The sequence below is a fragment of the Sciurus vulgaris genome (genome assembly GCF_902686455.1).
Source record: "Sciurus vulgaris genome assembly, chromosome: 3".
Taxonomy (NCBI): domain Eukaryota; kingdom Metazoa; phylum Chordata; class Mammalia; order Rodentia; family Sciuridae; genus Sciurus; species Sciurus vulgaris.
The window spans coordinates 156,496,721-156,506,814 of record NC_136463.1 but is presented as its reverse complement, the minus strand read 5'-3'; the positions used below and the strand labels follow the sequence as shown (position 1 = coordinate 156,506,814).

Below are 10,094 nucleotides of genomic sequence, written 5' to 3'. Positions count from 1 at the left end.
TTGGAAAATATAACCCAAAGAGCTTCTGAAATATTGAAATCCACTGGCCTGGCCTCAGATCCCATAAACAAGAAGTTCTGAGTCTGAGTTACTTCGGCTGCATATTTTTCAAATGCTCCAGATGAACAATAAATATAATGATGTCTATAAGAGTACACCCATGACAGCATAGATTTCCAAGAGGGGTCTGAATGTTAGGCCCCTTGCCATATGCACCAGAGTGGGTTGACTTCTAAGAAAACGTGTAGAAGATAAATAATTGCCTCCTCTGCAGAATACTTTGATTTCCAGTGACACAGCATCAATTCCACTTGCCCAGGAGTGGAAGCAGGAGATTAGGTTAGAATTGGAACCAAGGTCACAAAATGAAGACAGTTCTTACCTAGAAACTTCTAACAAGGGATCTTCAACAAAATTTTTATTCTTACAGCTTTAGGATTATAAATCTTTTCTGCTGATAGGGTTGTCAGAATCAAATATGGGACATACTTGGTTTTATTATTTTGTTTGTATTTTTTTGGTGGGAGGATTGATTTTTAGTAAAGTTTGTTTTTTGTTGTTGTTGTTGTTGTTCTTGTTGTTTTGGCTGAAGTTGTTTTTTTTTTTTTTTTTTTTTTGGCTGAATTTGGCAAACCTGCCCACTGACTTCTTTCATAGCCTCTAGCCAAGAAAACATAAAATAGGAAAGAAAGTTTCCTCCCTTTCCACCAATAGAGTGCATCATATTTCTGGATTAGACCAAAGAAAATTGACCTGATATGTATTTATATATAATATATATTTAATACATACTTATATATAGTATATAAATATATACAATATAAAATGAGGACCTCTAAAGAGTTTTTGAGTCTTGACTCTAACCAGGTACAAAAGAGAAACAGGACTAACTTTCTAGAGAAAGTCATTTTCTATTTTGCTTTGAGACCTCCTAAAATGATGAATTAAATTTATAAATTCTTAAAGGTTTTGACTGGTTTTGCTCTAATTAACAACATTGTATCATCAACATTTTGGAAGTTCTTTCTCAGCTAATTTAAATTAAATATTTATCAAGAATAGACACAGAAGAAAGCTCTGCCTGGGTATGAAAGTACAGTCATTTTGAGTAACAACCCACAGTTCAAAGGAGGACCAGAGAGATAGAATAAAAATGAGAATCTTCCCTCCAAAATGGAAAATTTTTGAGATAAAAGTAGAATGTGTGGGACTGGGTAGCAGCTGGAGCTCACATTCCAGAATCTTAGAGATTTAAGCTGAAAGATAACTGACATACGAAGAGTTCTCCTGGTCCAGTGGGGAAAGGTTAGACTGGAGCCACATAAAAAACCATAGACAGGTTCTATGAAGACAGTTGTCCATAGTCCCAGGTGTCCTAGCTCCCCAATTCTTTAATCCATTTATTTCGGCATCTACTGTATCCCTGAAGCTGTGATCATTCATGTCTCAGAAAAGTTCCCAAACCAGGCAGAAAAGACACGAACACTTGAAATTGTTAGAGGTGAAACCAAACATAGCTATAATAGAAGGGCAGAAATCCATGTGGGCTTAAACCATTCACAAATCTGATGGAAGAGACAAAGTTTGAGATTAGTCGTGATGAATATGAGAAGGGTGAATTGAAATACTTGGAGATGAGAAATAGGGAGATGGAAAGTAGCAGATATTGGGGCATACCATTGTTGGGAGAAGAAAGGTGAGTAGAAGCATGGACTGGGGAGTATACAGAAGGAGAAACTGACCCTGAAGCCCCTGCTAGCCCTATCCTATTCCCATCACCAACCTTCCTGTGTGGGATAAGTGGTTTCAGGGAGGAGGGTTATAGTGCCCAGGCTTCTTCCGCATGGGAAATCGAACTCCACTTAGATGCATGGAGTCTTTGGGATTCCCCTGGATGCTCTTCCCAGAGATGAAGATGGTAATGAAAGTTAAAATTCCATGAGAGAGTTGGCCCTCTGATTGAAGGCCAGAGAGAGCACGGCTCTGAATATTGCAGGTGAAGGATCTACCCTCACAGACAAAGTAGGGGTTAGAGAAAGCTTTCATTTCATGCCCATCCTCTGATTTTCTTTCTCCCTTCTCAGTGAAACACTAAGTCAGAGTCTTTCTTGCCCAATTCTTCTGTCACAGGAGAAACTTCTCTGAGCCAGTGGGTATTCTATTATTTACAAGATCAAGACTGAGTGATGAGGGAAATGCTTAACACAATGAATAGCAAATGGAAGAAATTCAGGTGAGAGTAGAGGAGATATTAAGCTTATGTAAAGTAGTCCAATGGAATCTGAAAGGTACCTGGGATTCTTTTGTCCAAGGTCCCCTCTGTCTTTTAGATCTACCATCAGCTATAGAAAGGAGTGATCTCTCTGAAGACATTTGGAGTAGTAGAAAAGATACTAGACTATTCGCTGGGGCTCCTAATCTGTGTGCTTCTTCATGGCTCCCAACTAAAGGCCAAAAGAGCAAGAAGCATAGTCTTCTACATAGCAGAGACTCATTCTAAGTATTAACCATTACCCTGATTTAAAGATGTATTCATTTTCACTTAACAAACTTTTGTGGGGTCTTCTCATTTATTTATAAGAATTTTCTGGGGGAAAAAATGAAAAGAAAGAGTAGGGGTGAGTGAACAACGGAGAAGAGAGAAGGAGAGAGGGCGACAGAGAAATTGAGACAGAGGCAGAGACAGAGTTAAGTTTTCTAAGCAGCAATTCTCAAAACTTGATGGATATGAGAAGAACTAGAGAGCTTTTGAAAATGTTAACTTTTGAGCTGATGAAATTGCTCATGTTGGAGATCGCTTTCCTAGCATGCACAAGGTCTCCCGTTCAAATCCCCGGGGCCCTGGGGCCCTCAGTTGACGGTGGGTTTGTCAAAAAAAAAAAAAAATGTTGACTTTTGGACCCATTATCCGAAGATTCTGATTCAGTGCATCTGGGGTTAAGCACTCAAATCAGTGAGCTAAGTAATCCAGTGTATTCAGTTACAGGTGGTCCCTGACCATACTGAGTCATTGCATAAAACAACTAGATATGAACATCAAGAGCAAGAAACCTAAAGTGAAGACCAAGTAGGCTGAGGCTACGCATTGGTTACAAGAACCAGAAAGACCTGTGTGAGCCAGATCCAGTTCTTGCCAGTTGATAGCAACATAGGATGACAGATGTGTTTTACCCACATTTGCAAAATAGTCCACTTAATACCACAAGGGAAAGTTTCTATTACTATGAAGGCAGATCAAAATGGCTGCAAGGGGCACGCTGACAATCCTGCAGTTGTCATGACAACTGTAATTGGTGTGAGTAGACCTGAGAAAACTATGGGCAAGAAAGAGGAGGTGAAGAACCTGGGTTAAAGAGCACGCCGTGTGATATTTAAAGGAGTGCTAAGTCTGTGTTAACCCACGTTATATCCCAAATTGAAGAAATCATAAAGAAAAAGGAAGAATTCCTTCTAATAATGGCTTCCAGGAAATTGTGTAAAGGATGATTCAGGAAGCATTATTTGCCCTTTTGTTTTTATCCATTTTCTTTTCCCCCGATTTCCAATATTGGAGACTCCATTGAATAAATAAATCAAAACCAAACTCAAACACAACACTCAAATATAAGGGTGATAAAGACAACTCCACCAAACACTTTTATTTAATTAAAAGTATTATACACGTTGTTGCATTTTCATGGAAAATATTGAGTTAAAAAACACCAACAATGTTAGTTTTCAGAAACTTTCATGCACCCCATTCTGCCAACTGCTACTATCTTCTGTCTGTGGCATTAACTATATATCTGTAAGGAACTGGGCCCATGGAACTGGAGCTTCCTAGAAGGTCATGCCTACAGCTCTCCTGGAGTGAGCCACTGTCTTAACAACAGTGTTCTGTCAAGTTAACACAGATACCCCAGCTTTGACTTCCTTGCAAATCACTGAAAGAAGCTGGTACAAAATCTCAAAGCTCATGTCAATATCAGTCGGTGCAACTGAGTACTGCCACCACCTCATCCAGTTTCCAAGCCAGTTAGCAAGTGACTGTCTTCTACCTGGTGTATTAGTGTCCAGAGATCCTCTACAAACTTCCCCAGAACCCATGGTGGGAAGACACGGCCATATAGTGTTTCTATTCAAACCATCATCAAATACACAAAAGCACATGTGACCTTCATGCATGATACTATTTTTAAAAAATACATATTGGTACAATACAAACTTTGGAATCACTGGCTAACACATAGTCATGTGAATGTTTAAAAAAACTTCATATAACTATATATTTGTTAAGAGAAATAACACAGAAAAAAATTTTAAAGATCATGTCCGCTATAAACATCTCACACATAAATACAAGCTTTGTATAATCTAGTCCTCTCCCTGACTCCCTTTCTCTGCACTGTTATTCCCTTAGTTCACTGACCCCGCCCCCATCATAATGCTTTATCCTCATATTACTCCCAAGTGATTCTTTTACTAAAATTGGGTCCGATGTGACAGAAACATTTTGGCTCTGTTTTCTTGCTCCTTTGCTTTAAATTGTAGTAGGCTTAATTTGAGTTCTACATCCAGCTTTATGTTAAAGCTAGGCAAATTCCTCTTTAGAATACACAAATTTTTTAAAAAATAGCTGGATAGTAAAAAAAAAAAAAAGGTTAAAATTGTCTCAGTTTTTAGAAATTGAAATATGGTCTTTCTTTCTTCACAAAGGTCTCTCAATTGGAATAAAATAAGGCTGAAATTGCTTTTCACATTCTGGCTCTGTTGGGGGCATTTTCACATAGACCCCTGTTGTAAGAGGGCTTCTTTTCTTCAACTGTCAAACATAAAAAGAAACAGTAATTGTTATCAAAGAATACAGAAGCCACTTCTAACCATAATAGTTCTCAGCAACTATTGGGGTCCCTACCCCAATGAAAATGAATGTTCCCTGTGTATAGTATTAGAAACTCCAGGAGATTCTCTTGATTCAGCTATTAAATTTCATTTTACATAAATAATTCTGTAATTTGGATGTAAAATAACAGCCATTTTCCCTAGCCAGAAGACAGGAAAAAGAGGTTTTGAGACAACTTCGCCAAAAACACCCAGAATGCCTGTAACAATAGACCAGATCTTATCTTTGAAGGAACCAGGTTAATAAGGTAATCAAGTTTAGTTACCCTGTGTAAGAGGTACATTTCTCATCTCCATTCCTCCTATGTGTTTTATTATTTTTCCTCTGTCTACACGAGTTCCCAGGTTTTTATCACCTTGGTCAGTTGAGGTCCAGTCTGACAGACTGTGTGGTAGTTGTAGCAAATGAGCAGGAAGAACCCACAGCCACAGAACATCACTGTCAGGTGGGGTAGAGGCTCTTTGAATAGTGTGTCTTCATGTGTGTATTTGTGTGGCGGGGTGGGACAGTAAGAAGAGGAGAAGGAGGAGGAGGACAAAGAAGGAGAGAGGGTAGATTCATTATGGGAAAGTCAGCCTTAGGCAAAGGTGACTGAAACAAAGTGTTAGGAATCCTGACAGGCGTCCTGATTGCACACCTCTCTCTCCTCTGCCATCAACAACTGTAGTAAACAACAACTGGGACTTTCGTTTTCTGAACTGGAGTGAAGGGCAAGATGTCTATGTTGAACTGGATAATAGGAACAGCTACAGCTTAGACAGGGAGTGCGCAAGAACAGCACCAGAAGATGGTTTCCAGGTGAAGGAGAGGAAATTTAGGAGAACAGAAATCCACCCAGGTGATCCTCACTAGAACATAATCTTGTGTTTCTGGGTTATTAACTTAAGTACAAATGTCATTAAGACAAAGAGCAAAACAGTTGCCCATGTTGTTCAAACAGTTACTCAAACTGAAACCCTGTTCAGAAGCACACAAACATTCAATGTCAAACACACTCATCTGCCATCTTAGTCATCCTGAAACCTCAAAGGCCAATGCTTAGTGCTAGTGTGTTCTTTACCACTGTCCTTCCTCCTCTTCATTTATTGCTTCATATTTTAAAAAATTGAACTTGACACCAACATTCAGTCAGTAGATAATACTGAAGATGACCCCATCAAACATGGAGCCTGATCAGTATCACACTCACCATTTTACTCAAAGAAACAGCTGTGACAAGGAAACTGTAAAAAAACAACCCCGAACTAACTGCTGCGAGGATCCAAAGAAGAAAGTCAGAATCTGGGCACGGTTCTGGTTCTGCAACAGAAAACAAAGCAGAGCCTGCCTGAGACGGTTTTAAAGTTTCAGGTCTTACCTCCTCCAAGAGTGAAAAGAAGTTGGAGCTTCTAGACCTTTCTGTTTAGCCCAGATTGTATTTGTACATCCATAGCTATGACTACTTCCTCAGAGTGTTATATCAAAGGCACAAGGGCAAACTTCAAGATGGATATAACAGAGTGAATTCATTCTGCTAGCAGAAAAAAACACCCTCCCCGACTCATTTTATTTTGTGTTCAGAATGATGTTTAGGTCACCACCCATAATAAGCAAGACTTGTATGGGACAGAACTCTTAAGGAGAATTTTCATAGTCCTAAAAATGAATCACCTGAAATTAAGGAACAAACTATTTTCGTACAATGAACACAGCAATGCAAAGTGTCAACTTAGTGAAATGGCTTTGCTTACCAATGACATAAATCTGGGTTCCGTTGCCCAGGCCCACGTAGTATGGTGGGGGGTACATGAGCTCCACCTTGCAGATGTAGACCCCGGTGTCCGCAGCCCTCAGTCCCTGGATGGTGAGGTTCACCTGGTTTCCCCTGGAGGTGCCAGTGCAGCTGGAGTCATCTAGGAAGGTCAACGCATTCTCCACTGTGTACGTCGTGGCACAGACCTCGGTCACTTGGTCAGTTGTCTGTCGCAGCACTGTCACTCGGACCTCAGTGGCTTTTCGTAAAGCTGCATACTCACACACAAAGTTGGCAACTCCCCGGCTGCTGGCCAGCACCACTGCAGGCTGAGCCACGTGCATTGCTAACATGGAAAAGCCAAAGGGAACCCAGTGAGCTCAGGTGCATCCATGGCCTGATCCAGGCACCTGGCAAGGTTTATCCTCGCTAAGCCTCCACCAGCTTCACCTCCGTGGCCATAGCTCCCCCTTTGATAAGCCCACCACCCTCCCTTACCCCTTCCCTCACCAGCCATCCTGGCTTCCCCTCCATCCATCACTGTCTTCCAGCTACTCTCCGTAAAGGTGTTTCCTCAATGGGAAATAATTTCTTGAAGACAGGTAGTCATGCCAAGATGGGCACTAATGTGACAAATTAGAGACCTGACTCTATCATAAAATATGTCATTTTGGCAGGTCACTCCCCTCTTCATTGTTCTCACATACAGTAAGATGGGGGGAGACACCTGATATCAAAGTGCCTACAAACTCCAGAATTCTAAGGTTATAAATAGAAATACATAGCCCAGGAACTTTAATGAGTAGTAGGGGAACTTCTGGAGGTTGAAGCACAGAGTCTTGTCTCATCTCTCAAAGCATACCCAAAACCTCCTGCCTGCGTATCTAACTGACCTTGGACCTCTGCCACCCAGAAACAGCAGAACTTGGGCTCACTGCACTGCCCAACCTCTTCCCTGGCTTTATTGCTGTGCTGTAGCATGTGCTGTTAGATGAGGAAGCCGCAGAGCCAAGGGCACCAGGTCGTTTCCTCTCTGGGTTGAGGCAACCCTGCTGTTAACTTCTGTGGGCTTCCCCTGCCACCACCACTACCTCTTCCACCCTCACTCTCTCCTTCACTTGAAGGTTCTCCTGCTCTTTTGTTCTCCTTCTACAAGATAAGGGAGGCCAGTTCTCCATACAAAGAGGCTTGTAGCAGCTAAAAATTGGTGGCTTTATGTCCAATTATCCTTTTTTAACTAATCTGGTTCCTCTCCAGTCAATATTGCAAGTGATATTCAAAACTTAGATTGAGCAATGTCATTCACTCATCAGCTCAAAACCTTTGATGCTTTACTAACATGGATTGCAAAAACAAATAAATAACATTCAATGTCCTCCATGATCCAGTTCCAATCTACCGTTTGGGGTTGAAGTTTCAAAGACAAACTTTTTTGTCTATAAATCACCCTGTACTAGTCCCTTCCCCCAGGAACCTGTACTAGACAATATTTGTCTTCAGGAAAGAGAACAATATAGCAGCAGCCATTGCCATTGCTATTCCAGCATCCCTGGTTAGACCAATAGTCTCCTTCCCAAACTTCATCTCCTCCTATCAGAGATGCCCTCTGAGCATCCTTGCCCTGTAGCAACACCATTGCAGAGTTTAAGAACTTCTACCCCAAATTAACTTTCTTTGTGCTAATCACACCCACCCACTGCTTCTGCCTCTCGCTATATACGTCCCTAATGAGTACTTGATTGTATCAACTCCAAGCCTAAGCAAGACCAAATTTCCTGCCCTCGCCAGGTGATCTTGCCCTTATCATCACTAATCTGGTCACTTTTTCCAATATCTAACATGTAAGGATCCTATTTACAGGATGAGATAAATTTCCTAAAAAGGAAATTAGAACACTTCCAATGGTATTAATCTCTACATATTCAAAATATAAAAAAATAAGAAAGTATACATGACTATTTCTTTTCCCTTAAAATTTAAATTATCAACTATCTTTTGAGTACCCCCGTCATACTAACCATTTAGTTTTCTTAACTGAAAAGGTCTGGAAAGAAAGAGAGATAAAGTTGAGATTCAATGGAAGTACTCATCAGTTTAAGCCAGGGAACAAACTGGGTACCAATCTCTAAAGAGCTTTATTTCATCTGACACTGAAGGTCTGCATCTGAAATTCACATGTAGGTCAGGCCATTAAGCATCTTATGCCAAAAAAGACTGATGACTTCCTTCCTTCCTTATTTCCTTCTGACCTTTATCTCTTTTACCCTTTTTTCTTCCTTTCTTTTTTCATTTTTAAATCATTTTATTTAAAAATAATTGGCTAACTAGTTTATAAAACCAAGAGGACCTACCTTAAGACCTTGAATTGAATAATGAAGGCATTCTTCCCATAATTTGCTTAAATTTTAAACAAGTTAGCTAATTAGCTTATAATATTAATGAGTTAGAAGACATTACAGCTTTGAATTATATAGAAAAGAAATACTTCCTGTGATTTGCCTAAATTCATTTTTATAAGATGGAAATCTTGAAATCACCCTGATACCAAGCCTACCTGTACTTAGGACTGGGGATGTCTTTTCCCTTTTAAATCATTTAATCTCATAGTATTTTCTTCCAATGTTATTGAAGTGTCTGAAATTGCCTGTGTCTCCCAAACCAACTCACATGTGTTCATTCAGCCCCTGCTCAAAACCTGACACTCTGCAAAGAGCTATAGCTCTGCTTATTGGCTGCTGCAAACTGTCCCCTGCCTGCCCTGGAACACAGAGCCACCAGGGCCAGGGAACAGGAGATTCACCTTTAACTTTTTTCTCTGCTATAAATCACTGTCCTTGACTACTGACAGAAATGAAACCCAGGTAGGAGAAACACCTCCTCCACCTTCATGCTCCAGAAGCCTCCACTCACCTCTGGAGAAGACAGGGATGAAGAGGAGAGAAATCAAGGCAGTGCAGGCCCAGGCCCTGTGAGCCAGCTCCAAGCCGGCCTCAGGTCTCTGGAATCCAAGGCAAGCCATGGCCTTCGGGAGCCACGTTCAGGTCCTCAGGAAGCAGAGTGAAACCTTTCGGGATCCTGAAGCTTCGAAATATGTTTGAACCCACACAGATTCAAGGACTTTTTATAGACAGCTTTGATCCCAGGTGTGTACCATACATGTGCACACCCAGAAGGTGCCTGAATAGAAAGCCTTTTTGTTTTGGTTTTACGAGAAAGGAAGTCGTGGGTTTAGCTGCTACGTCGAAAAGACAACCTCAAACACTCAAAGTAAAACTGAACAAAACAAGCCAATCCATGGATGGAAAAAAACCTATTCAATTTGAAACTGAAGCTTCGTGTTCACTTTAGGGATCTGGATAAGTAGAGACTTAGAGAATTTCCTGGAGAGCAGGGATCCCCCTAAATCCCAGTTTTATCCAATTGCCTGGTCATCTTACCAAACCCTTCATTTCACTGACCTCTCCAAAACTGCTAAGCTGT

At 40.7% G+C, this 10,094-nt stretch overlaps 1 protein-coding gene across 2 annotated transcripts; it reads right to left on the bottom strand.

Annotated features, from left to right (window-relative positions):
• Window positions 1-3,603: 3,603 nt before the first annotated feature.
• Window positions 3,604-9,744, bottom strand: CTLA4 (cytotoxic T-lymphocyte associated protein 4). Of its 2 annotated transcripts, XM_079134892.1 has the most exons (4): window positions 9,525-9,744; window positions 6,613-6,960; window positions 6,072-6,181; window positions 3,604-4,801 (listed from the first exon to the last, which is right to left on the bottom strand). In XM_079134892.1, the coding sequence occupies exons 1-4, from the start codon at window positions 9,631-9,633 to the stop codon at window positions 4,688-4,690; spliced, it is 681 nt and encodes a 226-aa protein (XP_078991018.1). In that variant the 5' UTR covers window positions 9,634-9,744; the 3' UTR covers window positions 3,604-4,687. The 2 variants fall into 2 exon arrangements, with proteins under 2 accessions (XP_078991018.1, XP_078991019.1); XM_079134893.1 differs by lacking the exon at window positions 6,072-6,181.
• Between the last annotated feature and the right edge of the window lie 350 nt (window positions 9,745-10,094).